Source organism: Patiria miniata, unplaced genomic scaffold (assembly GCF_015706575.1).
Source record: "Patiria miniata isolate m_02_andy unplaced genomic scaffold, ASM1570657v1 HiC_scaffold_20, whole genome shotgun sequence".
NCBI lineage: Eukaryota > Metazoa > Echinodermata > Asteroidea > Valvatida > Asterinidae > Patiria > Patiria miniata.
Genome location: NW_024037059.1, coordinates 6916937 through 6935186, shown reverse-complemented (window position 1 = coordinate 6935186; position 18250 = coordinate 6916937). Strand labels below are relative to the sequence as shown.

Here is an 18250-nt window from a genome sequence, read left to right as displayed (position 1 = left end):
AACTTTCAATTTGCTTGTTAGGCAATTAGTTCTCCAAAATCATTATAGATAGTTCAAAAAGATCACCAGCAAAGTCCAAAATTCACTCTGAGCAGATAACATTCAAATGTCATTTGAAGGTCCTCCCCTTCTGGATCCTTAGTTTCAGGCTGCTAGAGAACATCGTATACATTTCAAAATTTTGCTAGGCCCGGCGGCAGTGGCGTACGCAGGATTTTTTCCAAGGGGGGTGTTTCAAAATTGGATGTCGTCATTTATGACGCTAGAAATGAAGATGGTAAATTGTGTTGGCGCCAGAAATAAAAAATAGTATCAGTGGGCTAAACTTTACGCTAAAATAAAAGTCAGGAGTTTGTGTTGGCGCCAGAAATAAAAGAGGGTATATTTGGACGGGTTAAACTCGAAGGGCCGGGAACCCACGACCATCAGTTATCTTTTTGAGCTAAAGCATAGTAAATCGGGAAAAAAAATGTTCTGTGTCTTTAGAGTATGATGAACATATGAGTAAAGGGGTCAATGTGGGCAGTACCCTCCCTCAACAGCATTTAAACCAAAAAAAAGAAGAAATTCAAGAAAAAAAGTGACACGGGCTGCGGAAGTGCTAGGATCTGTTCTTGTTATTGGCTAAAATCACTCAGCTTCGTCCCCTGGATCTCATGATTCTCATCCGTTGGGAATCTTTGTGTAAACCGCCCCCACCCCTAAGGCCAAACTTCAGATACAGGATACATATGCGCTCTGGTCACAGGAGCGGATTCAGACTGCCATTTGCCGGGGGGCCTAGAATTATTGTAATGAAGGGTCCAGGACCTGCGAAGCCCTTACGGCGTGGGGTCCGGGGCCCGCTTAAGGGCCCCGGAAAAAAATTGGATTTTAGATGCTCTGTGGTGCAATCTGAGGCGATTCCTGGCCACTTCCACCGTTTAGAAAACGTTTTAAACATCGAAAATTCCATTTAAATTTGTTATTTTTTTTTTGTTGTTTATAAAGTTTGTTACGTACTCAAAGTTGAGAACCATGTTCCATCTCCGTATTTTTTCACAATTTTCTATTTTGGAAAGGGATTTATGCCACTTGTAGAGCCATTCGCTGCTGAAGGTACAAAATGGTGGGGGCACCGCTAGGGTGAAATTATAGCATAGAGGGAATTTGAATCCCGTGACATACCGTTATTTCGTTTTACCGTTTTGGATTTCCTCAAAAACAAAAACAGTAAACGAATCATCGACCGTTTTGTCGTTTTACAGTGTTATAAAACGACAAGCGGTATTAAGATAAATACGGTTTCTCCGTTTTATAAGTTTAGTAAAATTCATTATAGCATAACGATCAATGATTTTTGTTTTACAGATTACACAAATACAGACTGTTTTTTTATTCCAGTGTCATGGTTAACAGTCCGTGGTGCATTTTGTGGCGGTGGGCAAGGGGGGTGGAGGGGGACCATGTTTTACACGAAGAAGTGTTACCTCGGCATAATTAATGCGTGATGTGATTCCTGGCGCGGACCCTGACCCCTTTCTCATGCGCGATTCAGTCAAGTTGGTGGGGCTTAAAGAGTTCCAAGCAAAATGGCGCTGGAAAACTTCAAGGGAGGACATTACTTTTCACAATGGAAACAGGATGGTAATAAGACGTTTGATGATGTTGCAGACATTTTGAAGGAAACTGGGGTTCAAGTCGACGCGGCTCTTCAATAGCCAATTCGCAAATTTTGTCGTGAGAACGAAATGTAAGGAGCGGGGCCCAGGCAATGACTCGATCCCAAGGACGCATTAATTAACATTCCGGTGCATTGCTTAATTGCCGAACCTAAAATCAAAAAATGGTCGGCAAGACTATTGACTGTTTTGTCATTGTCATGATTTTGTAAAACAACACTCTAAAAATAAAGCAACTAACCGTTTAACGCTTTCTACAATTAAAAACAACAACAAAAAGTATTTTGTGTGTGTGACTTAATACCGTTTGACCGTTTTACAAAACTGTAAAACGAGAAAACGGTCAATGGTTCGTTTACTGTTTTTGTTTTTGAGGAAATCCAAAACAGTAAAACGAAATAACGGTATGTCCCGGGATTAATTTGGCCGGAGGACCAATGCGAGCGCGGAGCGCGAAGCACTTACGGCGTGGGGTCCGGGGCCCGCTTAAGGGCCCCGGGAAATTTTGGATCGAAGATGCTCTGTGGTGCAATCTGAGGCGTTTCCTGGCCACTTTCCCCTGTTTTTTTTAGCAGAAGTTTTTTAAATTATGAGGGGATATTTTGTTTCATTTGTTTCAAATACATATAGGCCTATATACTCTTGCCCTTATAAAGTGTCTTCTGTATTCAAAGCTTAAAGTTGAGAACATGCACATAATTTGTAATTGTTCCGCGCTCGGTCACATAACTCTCTTTTCCCTCCATATTTTTACATGGCAAAGGGGGGTGTTTAACAGCCAAAACACCCCCCTGCGTACGCGCCTGCCCGGCGGCATTCCCTCGGACCCGGTCGAAATTCATGCTATGAGGTTTTTCCCGAAACCTCGGCTCGTTACATTTTTAGCACCGACTAGGGTGAATAATAATCTCAATAATGGGTCAATGTTCTGTTTCAGCCGCTTCAGGGTAATCAAATTTCATAATACATTAATCATCCGCAGACAAGCTTATTTTCATATGTTTCATAAAACAAAAAAAATCGGAATTTTGAAAAACTCTGTGGGAAAGGGGCTCTGTCAAGAGAGGGCAGTATTTAACTTTTATGGAACTGGAAATGATTTGAGGTATGATAAAAGTAGCGCGCGCGGCGCGCAGGTTTCGCGGGTGTATGCCATAGATATAGAACTTAAAAAGTTCTATATCTATGGTGTATGCACGCTGCTCGCTGGGATCGCGCGCGTTGACAAAGCCTGCCGCATCTTTTATTCCAAGTAACGCCTTGCATCATCAAGACGCGCAAAGTTTAAAACGTAAAGTCGTCACGCTTATGTGTAAAGGGCTAGCCCATCGCAAACAGTGTCCTACGATAAACGTTGATCTTTCTTCTGGCGAAAAGGCGACGAAAAGTAAGTTCAACTTAATTTTACACTTGCTTTTTAAGTTGTAGGCCTATTTGCGCAATGCAAAAGTTCAGCAGACTCTCTCTTTCATCTCCCAGTTTGCAGTGAGACCAAATTACTTAGGCCTAGGCCTACATCTGAAGGACATCATGATCATGCACTCCTTTTTGACGACTCTCTGTGTCTCGGTCGCCCTCCTCTGTCTCCTGACCCCGCCCACCAGCGGTGCCGCTGTCAGCGGTCGGCTTCCCCGTGCCGAACCAGAGCCAGCAGCAGACGTCACCCGACTGCTTAACATGCGTGTGCAGGCGTGGAGAGATCTACTCCAAGGCCTACTGGAGATGCAGCAAACGTACGAACAGGGCATCGGGGGGAGTGCGTTTGCAAGCTTGAGTAAATGTGCTGCAGTTGGAGAGACGGTGAGTATCCCCCAACTAAAACTGGAAGCATTTTATTTTAAGCCGCACTTGGCGAGGCCTAATTTATAGCCTCAAAATAGCAGATTGAGATAAACGTTTGTTTCTATTTTTTCTACAGTGCAATTTGCCAATGGAGTGCTGCCATCCACTGGTATGCCATCACCACACCCCGCTGAATTTGGGGAGGCCTAACAGCGGAATGACCATTGGATTCTGTGGACTTCAACACCATGAGCGCTAACTACAATGTTAGCATAGGGCCTACTGTCTTTTAAGATATATACATGTAATGTACTGGCTTTAACAAGATATCTCGTTACATTAGATTTACATGGATTTTCAACGAGAGAATAAAACGTCACAATTAAAAATAGCCATCGTCAGTCCATAGACACAAAGTGCTTTCTTGTCATGTGGGAACTTCTATTCAAATCGAACCTTTGCATTTTCGAAAACCGTACATGCACAACATCTGCCAACGCACGAGTGGAAAAGTTTTTTTTTTTTTGGCAAACTCATTTCAGTTTTTTTGCAAACTTGTTTCGCACTTTCGGTCATCAATGAGCACAACAGTAACTCAGAATACAAGACTCAGGATTCCTGAGTTTGCAAATACATGACTTGATAAAACAACAAAACTTTAATTCATTGGTATCTTTATATTGTTTGAGTTTCATTTTGTTACTTCCTTAACCCTAATCCCTCGAGTGATTTACTAGGAACCTTCCTCACTTTCCAACACCATATTCCAACACCATATGGTAAACTATACACCCAAACTGTTGGACTCTACCCCATGTAAAACATTATCAGTTTTATACTAGTGTAGTACTCACTCTAATAGATTCCAACTAAACATGCAGTTGGATGTTGAAGGGTTGGGGTGGTTAGGGTTGATGGAATAATCCTTTTTTTAACCTCTTGAATTTCGAATTAAAAGCACTTTACAAAGAAATTAAAAATGTAACTCGGTGAAAAATGCGTTCATTGATTTGTAAGACATAAGGTACAATGGATATTTGGGCTACAATAACACTTGAAGGCTATCAAAGTTTTGCCTTTGTGATTTTGTGTTGTTTACTTGCCATTTTTCAAAGATCTTGGTCACAGAAAATCCAAAGAATGTGTTACAAATGTTGAAAACCCTGTTTGTAGACATTTGCTTTCAAGGTCATGTTGCCAATTATTACTGTAATCATTTTGTGAGAAGCATGTTTTAGAGCCCAAAAGGGGGCATTCCTGTTGAAAGTGTCCCTCTAAAATGATGTATCCAAATGTGTTTACATATCGAAACGTTTCTGAGCATCTTCTACACATTCTCGACCTATGCCCAGTTTACCTCGGCACATTGGTGAGATATTTTCTTCAAAGATGGTGAAAACTTGCTCCAGTTTTCCCAGCCATATCATAGGTTATGATCCAGTACATCATACGTTATGTCTGCAGTATTGTCCTTCCCTCTCACATTGAGTGTATGATTGTCCTCTTTCTAAGCGAGTCCATGTAATGCTGAGCCTGGTCATATCCTGTGGCCTCCACCTTCTTGGGAGGCGGCCCTTCCTTGAGACAGACGTAGAAGTGGCAGTAGACAAGGTCTAGGATACCGAAGCGCCCCTTGGCATGGATGCGCATGGCATGGTCATACTCCCCTTTGGCTACAAAGGATTTAGCTGGAAAAAAATATACAGAAATCAAAGGATGATGTACAAATTCCTGAAATTGAATATTAGACCGACAATTTATTGCCAATCCCAGAGGGCCAACGTAGAGTCCTTTTTGCACCTACTTCACTAACTGACTGGCACATAGACAGACTGACTGACTGTCAGCCGGGCAGTGCTATCATATTGGATTAACCGTTATGCCAATAAATAGGCTCAAGCTGGCCCATTGTGTAGACCAGATGCAAGACTTCCAGTGAATAGTGATTCTGAATCAACTGAATAACATTTGTGGGCTCTGAGACCAGCTTTACTAGGCTCGCCTTGACCTGTTTACAATCAAATAAGTACAGTTTATTTATTCTTTATCAGAAAAGTATGATTTTTCATCGATCAGTTCATACAAATAGTATGACTTCATTTATCAATACTTCTAAACTGGACATCTAAGGTCTACTAAAAAAAAACACATTATGCAAAGTCCACAATAGCATTTTTACCTATGTGAAGATTGGACTTGAATTCCACATTGTGGTTTTTGACTGCTTCTTCTTGAGCTTCAAGAAGAACCTGTAGAATAATGCCAAGAACAAGAAAACAGTGTGTTAACAAATTATGTGTTAGAGCTACAGAACATACACTCAGAGAAAGAAGGGAGACATTCAAAGATAGAGGGGGTTAAAGGAGGTCTCAATTGTGATGAACATGTATTCAGTATATTTCGAATTGATTTTACCTCTCTAGCAATCTGGGCACTTTTCTTTTTGATAAATTGCAGTTGAGTGAGTGCATCATCAATCATCATGCCTTCCACCTGCAAGTGAATAGAAATTTTAAAATTAAAATTATCACTGACAAATATAATAACCAATTAAAGAAAAGCAAAACACTAAAAAAAACACAAGATTGTTCATACAAGATACACTGGCCCCTTTAAAATCATTCAACCAATTAATTCACTTACAAATTTCGAAATGTACCACATTTTTCTCATGCTGTGCTTGATCTGTCTTCTGGAGTAGTGCACCTCCTGAAAATAATAAGAATAAAGTACAGAGGTCACAATGAATGCATTTTGTAATTTAAGATTCTGCACCTTCTCAGAATTCATATGTGATGTATGTCTCATAACATATTGTAATGAACTCACCGCCATGCGTGGGGGCTCTCCAGGTTTCTGCGGAGGGTAAACTTTCTTGTTTCGTCTCTCCCATTTGTAGCCCATCAAAGAAGTGCTTGTGTGGAGACAACGTTCAATACACATGCCACTCCTAAACAATACATCACGCCATTTTTTAGCTAAAAATATGTAATGAACTACACTGAAGGTATATGAACGTAGTTATTACCCTTCACATCGTGGAAAAAAATTGTCTTTAATTTATTTGTTATAAATGCTAAGATCCGATAGGCACTTTCTAAATAGGCCGGGTAGGATTCTACTTTTTTTAACAACCACTTTATCAAGTATCACTTGAATGATAAAGCTAGATCTTTTTTTTATGGCTCTATTGCAGAAACATCAGATTAGGCCTAAATAACCATTTGATTTCAATATGAACATTTTCCAAGGTTTTCCCAAATCAAGATTAGTTAAAATCAACAGCAAAAGCAATGCAGGCAAAATTTGTTTTGTTTGATTCAATGACTGACAGTGACACAGAACTGATTATAACACCTCACCCACAGATTCTGTGTCTTGATTGGCCAAGAGCGAGTCACATGTTACTTTCTAATTTTGCTATCTTTCTGTGCACGGCCAAAAGTACTATGCGCATAGCAACCAAAGTACTATTTCCACGACGCAGTATTTGTGTGCAAATGCATGCTGGTGTGCGCGTTGCGCGTATTATTCCAAAGAGAGCGCGCCGCAGACTGGGGTTCAAACATTTCGTGAAGGGGTAGTTTTTAAGAGAGAAATACATTTCCCACCAATTTTGTATTGAAATTGAAGTTTATTTCAACTGTGTTTAGATTTAAATAATTTAAAATATTAAAATCAAGCAGACTCTGTGGGTGAAGTGTTATAAAACAAATATTGAATGCTTTATCTCGTGGTGAAGTAAAACTAGCCTCCCTCGGTGATCCATGGACCATTCTATTTTCCCTCGGCTTCGCCTCGGGAAAATAGAATGGTCCATGGATCACCTCGGGAGGCTAGTTTTACTACACCACTCGAAGCATTCAATATTTGTATACTATTACTAGGCCCCCTAATGGCCCTATGTATGTAGTATTTAAAATGCCAATATTTGACAAGAAGAAAAGGTGCCAACTCTTTTGCTTATCTATACTGACCTTACGAGTGCGGAAGCAAACGTCAACAAGGGTCGTTCTGTTCCGGCACAGCCACGATGGTGCGATGCGAGGCACCCGTGTGACACCGGGAGCGAAGACAACAAACGCCCCGGATCAGCTACACCCGCTGAAGCCGTCCGACTCGGAGTCGGAGTTGCAACATCGGTTCTACTTTCTCGGATGTTTACGGCTAAACCTCGGCCGTTGGGAAGCCTTTTAAACCATCTCAAGGATGCCATACTTAAAGTACATTGATCTGACGACACCCTAGTAAAGATGAGGATATCTAAAGTGGCAAAACGGAGCGATTTATATGTTTTTCGATGGAATGCCCTCTCGCTATCGCCGTGCGAGTAAAGTTCAAAGGTCATGAAGGTTTCGTAGTCGTCCCCAGATTAAAGAAACAAATTCTGCGCTTGAGAATACGAGCTTGGAGGACGAGGTTGTAATGTTATGGTTCACATCCGAACCGCGGGAAAACGGCAAAGTGCTACAGTTAGCGTGACTTGCTTGACGCTGAGAGTGGGTTTGTGAAATACAGAAATGGAAGAAAACGACTCCGGAAAACCCACTTGTAAATATGGAGGTGACTGCTACCGCACCAATCCTCAGCATCTAGAGGGGTTTTGGCATCCAAAGAAGGGGAAAAGGAAAGGAGAGAACCAGGTAAAACCTGAAATAGGCTCACAAGTAGGCCTATCTAGTTTATCATGTAAATTGTAACGACATTATTCTTCATGTTCTTAGGGCCCATATGGACCAAAATGGAGATAAATAAAACTTAAACTTTAAGGATAAATTACGAGCTAAATTTCTGACCTATTTCTCTCACAAAATTTGGGCCTTGTCATAAAAATACTATATTTTATGCAGTTTTCTTTGCATAACTGGCATTTGTTGTTTGGTAATTTCATTACAGGATTCAGACGATGAAGATGCAAGTGTTGCCAAGAAGAGAAGATCGGATGCTGCCGAGCCAGAGCCTGGCATATCTGGAGATGCTGAGACAAAGAGCTCTGAAAATTATGAAGTAGAAGAAATAGATGATGGAGAGGACAAGGATATAGGTGAATCATTGGTTGTGTCAATTTTGTTGGTGTATTGTTTGTTTTAATGCATTTTTTCTGCCTTGGCTGCATGCAGTTAAGTTTGAAGACTTTTAAAAAATTGAGTGACTCTCTTTTACGATATTGGACATCCCAAAAATGTTTGAGTGATTCATATTCCCCGACAAACTTACAATAAGCAATGAATTTTTTATGTTTTCATTGGACTGTTGTGATCATACCAGATAGCAGCGTAGAAAGTCAAGACAGTGCCCGACCAGCCACGCCTCCAAATCTCGGCCCGAGAGAGGAAATCAAGTGGAAATTCACGATGGAAATGCCGGAAGATTTCTACGACTTTTGGGAATTTTGTAAAAGTGTGAACAAGAAAAACCCACAAGGTATGCACAGACTTGCTTAAATGGACTGTTCCAGTTGTGATCTTATTGGTCAATACAGTTTTGATTGACAGGCAAGAAGGGTTTAACACTCTCAATCAGTCTCAGGAATTGATTCATTCTGTCATAGCCACAGAGGACTATTAGGCCCCCTATTCATTATAAAAGTTTTCACCTTTAATTGTACCCTCATGTGATGACAGTATATATATTTTAACTAAGCATAGGTCCTTTTCCCTCAAATTTTTAGATGCACTCAAAGCATCTCTTGGTCTGCAGCTAGTGGGCCCTTATGATGTGCTGGCTGGGGGCCTCAAGAGAACCTCTCAGTCTAAGAGATCATCTTATTGCCTTCACTGGAGGTATTACTATGATCCACCAGAGTTCCAGACAATCATACGCGGAGATGACACAACACAGCATCATCTTGGCTACTTCAGGTATGCATATGCAAAAGCTGTATATTTGAACAAATAAGTGCTGAAAGGATAAAATTTTCTGGGTGCAAACACGACTGTAAGTACATTCATTCAAGAATAAGGCTTATTTTCAATAAAACTTGCACTCAAACCTTTCCACTTAAATTGTTCTTGTTTCCTTTCAGGGATGAGCCCAATGAAATGCCAGTGTTTGTTGCGGCCAATTCAGCCAAGAAAAATTGTTCCTTCTCTGCCCAGGGGGACAACATATTTGCTGCTGTCAAGTGAGTATGACATGGTCATCTGGCTATAGAGTCAACTGCTGCATGAAATCGGGTTGAAATGGGCCAATTTTAAATGGCAGATTACTCATAAGTAATATGAACTGCCTTTGTGGACAGTCTTCACATGATCTTTAGCGCTAGTATTACATTGGTCTACATTGTATTTACTCCTCGATGAATCCATAAAAACCATAGAGTGCTGAGGTGGTTTGGAGTGAAGCAACAGATCTTTCAGAAATCCCAGTACACATACAATGATAATGTAGTCTGATGAATTTGACTTGGATCTAGTGTATTTAAGGCTGTAGCTTAACCATTTAACGAGAACAATAAAAAAGATTTTCAGTGGATATCTTTGTGTCTTTCTACAATATACAGATTATACATGGACCAACTTAGCAAAGCTACTAAAGACAAGGCAGAACAGAACAAAATCCAGTCTCTTCATAAGCCGCTGATCGACTGGGCCAAGAAGTGCGGTCACTCACTGGAAAGCAAGACTCAAGGCATGAAGATCAGAGAGAAAAAAGTGGTCACCAAAACATTCCATGGAGCAGGGATTGTTGTACCTGTCGATGCCAGTGGAGTTGGGTACCGGGAACTTCCTGAAACCGATGGTAGGCTCTGTTTGTCGGGAGGTGGGGGGGGGGGAGTCTTGGTTTGAGATGGTAGTGGTTTTCATAGTGCAATCTTAAAGGCTAGTTGTGACCATCGTTTTACTGGCACTGACTCACTAGTGTGAGGCAGTTACAAAAACATTGTCTTGAGGGCACCTTCTGTGAAACAAACAGTGTCATGCTAGCACTAAGCAATTCTACTATTGATCATTATTGTCTTAAACAGAGACTGTTCAGGGTGAATTGTGAATGTTGATAATAATTATGAGAGGTTATTTTTTTTTAAGAATATGGGGACTGTAAGTATACCATATTTTTAGCAACTGGGGTTACTTTGACACAGCAATTTTCTAGGCTCAAACACTAAAAAAATCTCATTTATTGAAGTAGTTAAGTAACTTTACTTAAATCTAAACATTACAAGGTAACAATACAATTTATGAGCTGTAGTAATGTGTCAAACTTTTATCCCTTTCACAGCCAATCTGAAACGAATCTTCAAGAAAATTGCCGACAGCAAGAACGAGGCCGAACGCAACACGAACTTTGAACCGCTGGATGAGATCATTAGTTTTGTGCAGTTTGCCAATGACGAGTGCGATTATGGGGAAGGCTATGAGCTGGGCATTGATCTCTTCATGTACGGCTCGTCTGTTTTGCATGGGACCATCAGGAATATCCTACCCTTGGCCTACACGCTGCTTAGGAGAGAAGAATTTGGCAAGATTCTGGAAGCGCATTTGGAGGACAGAAGGAAAGATGATTTGAGTATGCTGTAGAACCACAGCTGCCACAGAAATTGTCGCATTGACTGCCATTTTTAGTTTTGATATTTTCACCCAGTCATACATCTCTGTCGTTGTCGCCAACTTGACTAGTGGAAAGTGATTTTTTGTTTTTGTACTCTGAAACAATTAATAAAGACAAACAGAAAATTCTATTCATTTGCAATTAGTAACGAACCTTTTATTTTTTTAAAAAGATAAATCTTGTAACATTAAAGGTATACAGAAGCTGTTAACGAGTTGTTTGACACAAGAGAAATTTCTGGCCTTAAATTTGCTACAAGTACATTTACAACATCTGTAAGGTTTTGTTAAGTGTGTTTTCACAGTCTGCTCAGAAATAAAAAATTAAAATATAAGACATTTTTGTTTCTTTGTTCATTATGAATTATGAGGCTATTTTATGCCCTTAAATACAATTTATATTGTACGAAATACAGTGAGGGATATTTATACAAAATAAGGACTAATACGTACGTTCTTATTTCACTAATGTACGCATAACACACCCACTGTTGGATGAGCCTGGTTTGTAATACAAATGGCATATAAATAATACAAAAATGCACAGCATCAGTTAAATAGAAATTAAAATTCACTGCAAAAGTGAGTATCATCTTCAAAAGCATACATTTCAAGTACAGGTTGTAATGTGAAGTGTTCTTTTGAATCACAATATGCGATCCATTAAAACAAAACTGTTCTAATGACAATAAAACAGCACCCTCCACCTGCAACTTTAAGTTATGAATCTTGCTGTTGAGAAGTACTATACACATTAGTCCATTGTGCGTTTCAAATATACATGATTTTTGGAGTGACGTAGATCAAGTCACAGTGAGCCACGGAGTTGCGGCATGAAATCTATTGTCAACAAATCCATATGCTGCACTGTCTGCTTTATCCTCCTCTTCGGCATTCTCGTCATCTCCGACCTGAAAACTGACCTTTGAACTCTGACCTGCATTAGTCACCGCACCTGCCAGAGATGGTATGGAAGGCAGACTGAAGTAGTATGGAAGGAGTAGATTCAGGTGTGATAAAGAGACCTTGCTATTTCTGTATGAAAACTGTTGCCCCATACTGTCCTTTCTTGGGGCCTGAACGGCTTTCCCCTCATTGTGTCCAAGACTAGGAGCTGAGATGGACACGTGCAACGATTTGTTGTTATTCTCCACTGACCCATGTGCCTGCAGTATCTTTGAGCTATCGTGGTCTCTTGTTGATGTCTCAGTTGCCCCCGTATGGATGGCAATCTGTGGCGCTTTGGTGGTGTCAGAAGTGGGATTGCATAGTAATTGCTCCATAGATTCTGAAGCTCGTAGATGACCCAGGTTGCTTGCCTGTTCGTTAAACTGTAAAGCTGACTCTCTGTTGACTGGCAATCCTGAGGAAAATAATGCATGGATTTATGCTAATGTTACATAGAATTGTACATTATTAAAGATTACATTTGTAATGTGCGAAGCACGAGATATAATAATGGCATTGAATGACAATTCACTGGAAAGTCTTTAATAGCTTTTTTTCCCCCAGATATAAAAATTGAGGTGCTTACACAAGATTAATAAAAATTCATTTACTTTTTCATAAAAGTTACACACGTTTTACAAACTTCTGTGGCCAATACTTTTTGGCACGGTCTCTGCAGTAGCTTCAGAACACACAAACCAAAACTCAACTCACCCCCAATGCCAAGTTCATGGCACTTTGCCAGACTATAGAGGGCCTCTGGGTGGTCTTTCAGAGCTGCCTTGTGGTAGAGTGAAACTGCCTTGGCGCCATTTGTGGCCACACCCCAGCCGTGTTCGTAGCAGAGCCCAAGATAGTACTGTGCATCAGTGTCCTGTAAATCAAGTGTTTGGAAATAAGCTTAGGGATCTAGTTCATTCAAAACATGATACTGATAACTTTATCAACAACCTGCTATTCAAAAGTAGTTTTGCCACCTTATTTGTGGCTATCAACTTAAACTAGCCTAAGGCAGCAGAAAACAAGACTAGGCTTGCCTAGTCAAGCTGGACCTGAAAGTCTCAGTTTAGGCCATTATTTACATTCGACTCGGTCAGTCAATCAGTGACTCAGACACAGAACAAATAGGCTGGCACGTCAGCTCCAGCAAAAAAGGAAAGCAGTCTTCAATTGGATCCTTGACCCATCAGTTGTACTATAAATAATACTGGGGAAAATTCTAGCTGGGATCTGAACTGGTTAGAAAGAGCTATTTTCCGCAGCTTACCTGTTTCTCAACAGCTTTCTGAAGACATGTGGCTGCTTTTTCCTCATCTCTGTTGTCCTTGTTTTCAAGGAAATGAATACCAAGGTATCTGTTTGCCTGCAACAAAAATATGTTACATACTTGGTTAAGTTAAATTATTCATGCGCTTTCATTGGATTGGCGCAATATCAAGTACCTATAAAATTGAGAAAATGTTTGTCTTCAAATTTCTCCTGATATTAGCAGATACGCTTGGTTAATGAGGTTGCTTGGTTAACCATTTCCCTCGGTAGACTGTAAAGCTACAGTCCTCATTTAAACCAAATTTAACCACATACACAAGAACCACTTTTTCTTTAAATTAGGTTTTGTCCTGTTTTTTTTCCGCAAATTTAATATTGCTGGACTCAAATGGCATGAAATTCCTTCAGTCTAGTCCCTATGGTGGGCCTTTTTTTTTTAACCCATTAGTCCATGTACTGCCCAAAACCACCTTGCCTGTTACTCCCTGTACCATCAAAACCCCCAAAACTTTATGGTTTTGAGTATTCACCAGGGAATGAATATACAATGTAATTCAATGTAATACAATGTAATGCAATGTAATACAATGTAATGCAATGTAATACAATATAATACAATATAGTACAGGTGCTAATATGCTAAATTCACCTGTGTGACACCTGCTGCCGCTGCCGAACCAATCAACTCCAATGCAAGGGATGTATCTTGTGGCAAGCCTCCCTTGCCCGTCATGTGAAACACCCCCAGGTTGAAATTGGCCAGTGGGTGACCCTGGGCTGTAGCTTTCTTGTACAGATCTGCTGCCTGGAGAAATAAAACAATTGTTTTGTTTTAATGTGTCATATTAAAATATTCATGCGAAGACAACCATGCCAATGGAGAATGAACAAAACAATGTTCATTTTAACATAAAATGGAGTGATTAAATTATTTGGAGACCATAAAAATCTTTGACAGAAGTTACCTTTTCAAGATCTTGAGCCACTCCCTTGCCCTGTTCATAACACACGGCCAAGTTGAAGGTAGCCTTGCTGAAGCCAACCTTGCAACCCTCGGCAAAGTGACTGACTGCCTCCTCCAGGCGTCCTGACTGGGCCTTCTTCACACCCAAGCTGTTGTAAGCCTGGCCCAAGCTCTGGTTGGTCACGGCCTGGAGCTGAGCGACAGCAGCCGTTAGCGGTGTCGCAGGAGTCGATTCAGGAATATCGGGCTATAAATTACAATACAAATATTTTAACATTTCACTCATGAGATGATAACAGAATCCTTATTAACCCCATTTAGATCAAGCGGTTGACAACGTTCCATGACATTAGCATCATTATTTTTTTATCCAATCTGCCTAATGAGTTTGTAGTGAATAAGTCTCACTATTATACCATTGGTTGCAATACTAGACCTGCTATAATCAGATGTGTGCCTGCCAGCCGACCCTGTCAAGCTCATAATTACAAGGTCTGTCATCATTACCTTGTCTTTTGAACTTAAAAGACCTTCTTTTTTCAAGATTTTTTTCTCTCAAATCTCACCTTATGATGATTTTCATCTTGTTTGGGTTTTGTCTTCTTTCCTTCGTCATGACTGAGGAGGCTCAAAGGGCTGACGTGCTTGCGCCACAATCCTGGCAATCTGTCTGCCACCGACGCAAGGATCTGCTTCTTTCCTCCACTGCTGTCTTCTGGAAGGGTTGATGCTGTCAGGACTCGACAGAGATGAAGACTGAATACAAGGGCTGTACCCTGCATCATTCATGGAAATAAAAAAAGAAGTAGCAGTAATGATATTACCCTAAAAAAACGCAGGAAATTCTAGGATTTTCAAGACCTTAGGAGGTTTTTCAATTTTAATGGCATAGGTGTGAAGTGGAAACAAAACAAGCCCGGAGGAAATCATGGGATCCGAAGAAAAGTTGCAAGATCTCATTGACTGCATTGATTTTTATTAACACATTTCCACAAAGGCAATATAGCAACAGTGATCATCATTTTGCATGGGTTGCCTGAAGGGTAGAAATTTAGACTGTGAGAGGAAATAGATTTTGCCAAAATACATATTAACATGTGATTGACAAAAAATGCCGACCACGGGTTCGCAAAAAAAAGGTCTATAAAATCAACGCCTTACCCATTCGAGGGCATCATGCGATGTGTAGCTGCTGCCTCTCTTCTTGAAGGAATCCCACTGTCCGTTACCCGTGAAGCTTCTCCACCCATCTTCCCACTTCCAGTGAGTGAGTCCCAATAGGCTCCTGCTGTGCTGCAATGGTTGGGCTGACCTGCATTATGATTAAGACATCAACAATGGGAGCTTAGAACACATTTTGTGCATGGCTTTGCCGTTAATAAACACTTTGTCATACGTCACAGTATTTTTTTTTTTAAGATTCTGTTGATTTGTGGGCAGAATCGAGTGCATAGTCTCAATTGGGTAACGTTGTTACAACCTCACATGAAGACTCATTACCATCATACATACATTCTCGATCTACCCGTAAAGCCATTTTTGGGGTTTTTTTGAAGGGGGAGGTTTTTCTTCTTTTTTTTTCTTTTAATTAATTATGAACTTTTATCATTTATCCTTGTAAAAAAAAAGGCTGTATCTATTTTTTTGTAACCTTGTGGATTTGTAACTCTCTTCCAGGTATGTTAAAACTCCAATTACTTCTCATCAGCCAGATTGGAAACAATTCACATACACATTTTGTACTATGCGCTAACATTTAATCATTAGGTGAGTAGTTATTGCAATCAGCAACATTTCTTGCATTGAATTCGTTGCAACACTCTTTGAACTATTGAGTCTTTTGGTACCTTTTGTCAGATGCTTGCGATGCGTCACTACTCAAGGGGGCTGAGACCAGCTCATTGCGGACGTTTTCCTCCTGACGCCGGCTCTGCTGGCTGCCATTCCCAGTCCAGGGGGGATGGGTCGCATTGGCTTGAGCCTTGTGACGCAATCCTATTGATTGGTAAGTGAAGAGATTTCGTGAAATATAGAAAGAGGCACAGAGATTTGAAAAAGATTTCACACATGTCCATGTTGGGAAAGCAAGAATGTATCAAATCATATAATGAGGAAAAAACTTAACAAAACAACATGACATTGGAACTATCAAACTTCTAAAAAAATAAATAGGGCCTGACAAAAAAACCCAATAAAAACCTTCAGCGGAGTATAGCTTCCTGTAATAGCCTAGTACTAGTATTAAGGAAACAGAGACTGGCGAACTGTATGCTCAATTAAGCTCATATAACGTTTTTAATGTAACCAAAAACATGATAAATTAAATTTTTAAAATTCTCTGTTTTTTTGCTGAAATAAACTGTTAGTGTTGCATTTAAATTTGTAAAACAAAGTAAAGTGATTTACACTGAAAGTTTTCCTGGCCTCATTTTCAGAAAATGTGCATACCTATATAAGGGCGCAGTAAAAAAAAAACCAAAAAACGTGTTTAGCATCCGCACCCGCTTCCTTTTTGGCAGCCACTTGGATTTTTTTTTCTTTTTTTTTTTTTTTTTTGGAAAAAGCAAAAATGTCCATCGATCCATCATAAAAAATACTTGCAAGTCAAAACTTCTAATTCTAGACTCTATCGGTCCCTGGGATCTCCAAACCAGCCTCGACGTGACGTGGATGGAAAAGATTGCCCGCGCGGCATTGTTTTTTAATTCTTGTAAAACCGTGCTAGAAAACTACTAAAAACACTGTAAATATGTTTAATTCTCTTGTCCAGCATATCTATTTCATATTTTTGTATCTTTGAACAGTGTAAAAACCAATGGTTGTCGGCTATCTTGAAAAAAAAAAAAAAAAACTTGCCTCCTCCTTTTTTTCAAAAACCCGGACGCCTTTTTAATATGGCTTAACAGTAATTATACTATAATTATAATTCATTGTATCATAATATAATTAATAATCATGCCATTAATTACTAAATCTTTAATTATGCTTAAGTTAAATTTGATGATATCAAATTAACATTTAATCATTGACATTATTTATTTTTTACAGGGGCGGTAGACGTAGACAGTCACTAGTCCGAAAATTTGGGACTCTCAATACTATACTAGAATACCAGAACAAGAATAACAAGTCAAACTTGACCCCTTTTGTTGCATTATTTTACTTCTTATACTGTCCCAGTTACCTCTAGGTATGCTTTGAAGAAGCCTGCACATCATCTTCAGTTTTTTTCACTCATTTTATCACAAAAATTGTTCCTTTTTAGGCCAAGTTTCACCTTCCGATCGGAAAACGGCCTACAGGTTACACATACGGAAAGTTACAACTGTCGCTGGTAGTCTGGTAATCAATTCGTGCCCATTTTCGCGTGAAATGTAACCCGACTAAAGCGAGCTCTCGGGAACCAGCGCAACGCCGAGCGCGTGACACCAAAATAAAGATGATGTAATGTTTGTAAACCCGGTAGCAATTTCATATCGGTTATATTGTTGCTTGTCTAATCGTTGACCGCTTTTCGCACGGGTTTTCACCTGGATACCCATTAGTGCATATAAAAACATGAAGATAACAAAAATCTCGATCATTGAAAATGCTTGTGACAAACAAATCCAGTAGTGATTGAATTCGAAGAAGTTTCGATGGACGCTAATGATTTTTGTCTCAAGTGCATACAACAGTTACGATTGATACCAACTACAATGCTAAGTGCGCGGAGTGGTGATTGGTCTATCGTGGGGGTGTGTCAACCAAGTTATTGCGCATGCGTGCCAAACTATAAAACGAAAAATACTTCGAAACAACTGTGAGTAACTTCGACTTCTTTCTTTAAAAATAGTTGGTGCATCTAATTGTCATAACAAATTTGCAAATATTATTACTGCAGTGAAATTAAATCTATAAACTACTCTAACTTCCGAAATCGACTGAAAATTTAGCGGGTACAGAATTATTCAACTTACTGTGCACCCCTGCAAAAAAATGGAGCCATGATTAAAATTAAGGGTCACGGCACACAGTGACATTCGTCGCTTTTTGTCAAGTGCATATTTTTGGCTTTCACTTGACTAGATGCCGTC

General features: G+C 39.9%; 3 protein-coding genes across 3 annotated transcripts; 1 reads left to right on the top strand and 2 right to left on the bottom strand.

Annotated features, from left to right (window-relative positions):
• Nucleotides 1-4058: 4058 nt before the first annotated feature.
• Nucleotides 4059-7813, bottom strand: LOC119727428 (39S ribosomal protein L22, mitochondrial-like). Its single transcript, XM_038199296.1, has 6 exons — nucleotides 7421-7813; nucleotides 6273-6393; nucleotides 6087-6152; nucleotides 5859-5936; nucleotides 5623-5692; nucleotides 4059-5131 (listed from the first exon to the last, which is right to left on the bottom strand). The coding sequence occupies exons 1-6, from the start codon at nucleotides 7789-7791 to the stop codon at nucleotides 4923-4925; spliced, it is 915 nt and encodes a 304-aa protein (XP_038055224.1). The 5' UTR covers nucleotides 7792-7813; the 3' UTR covers nucleotides 4059-4922.
• Nucleotides 7814-7896: 83 nt separating this feature from the next.
• Nucleotides 7897-11330, top strand: LOC119727427 (histone PARylation factor 1-like). Its single transcript, XM_038199295.1, has 7 exons — nucleotides 7897-8086; nucleotides 8340-8487; nucleotides 8712-8867; nucleotides 9115-9304; nucleotides 9469-9567; nucleotides 9946-10184; nucleotides 10665-11330. The coding sequence occupies exons 1-7, from the start codon at nucleotides 7964-7966 to the stop codon at nucleotides 10961-10963; spliced, it is 1254 nt and encodes a 417-aa protein (XP_038055223.1). The 5' UTR covers nucleotides 7897-7963; the 3' UTR covers nucleotides 10964-11330.
• On the bottom strand, nucleotides 11330-17503 carry LOC119727426 (DAP3-binding cell death enhancer 1-like). The gene is made up of 9 exons (XM_038199294.1): nucleotides 17359-17503; nucleotides 16022-16169; nucleotides 15336-15486; nucleotides 14741-14950; nucleotides 14176-14421; nucleotides 13860-14015; nucleotides 13209-13304; nucleotides 12656-12815; nucleotides 11330-12356 (listed from the first exon to the last, which is right to left on the bottom strand). The coding sequence occupies exons 1-9, from the start codon at nucleotides 17390-17392 to the stop codon at nucleotides 11797-11799; spliced, it is 1761 nt and encodes a 586-aa protein (XP_038055222.1). The 5' UTR covers nucleotides 17393-17503; the 3' UTR covers nucleotides 11330-11796.
• Between the last annotated feature and the right edge of the window lie 747 nt (nucleotides 17504-18250).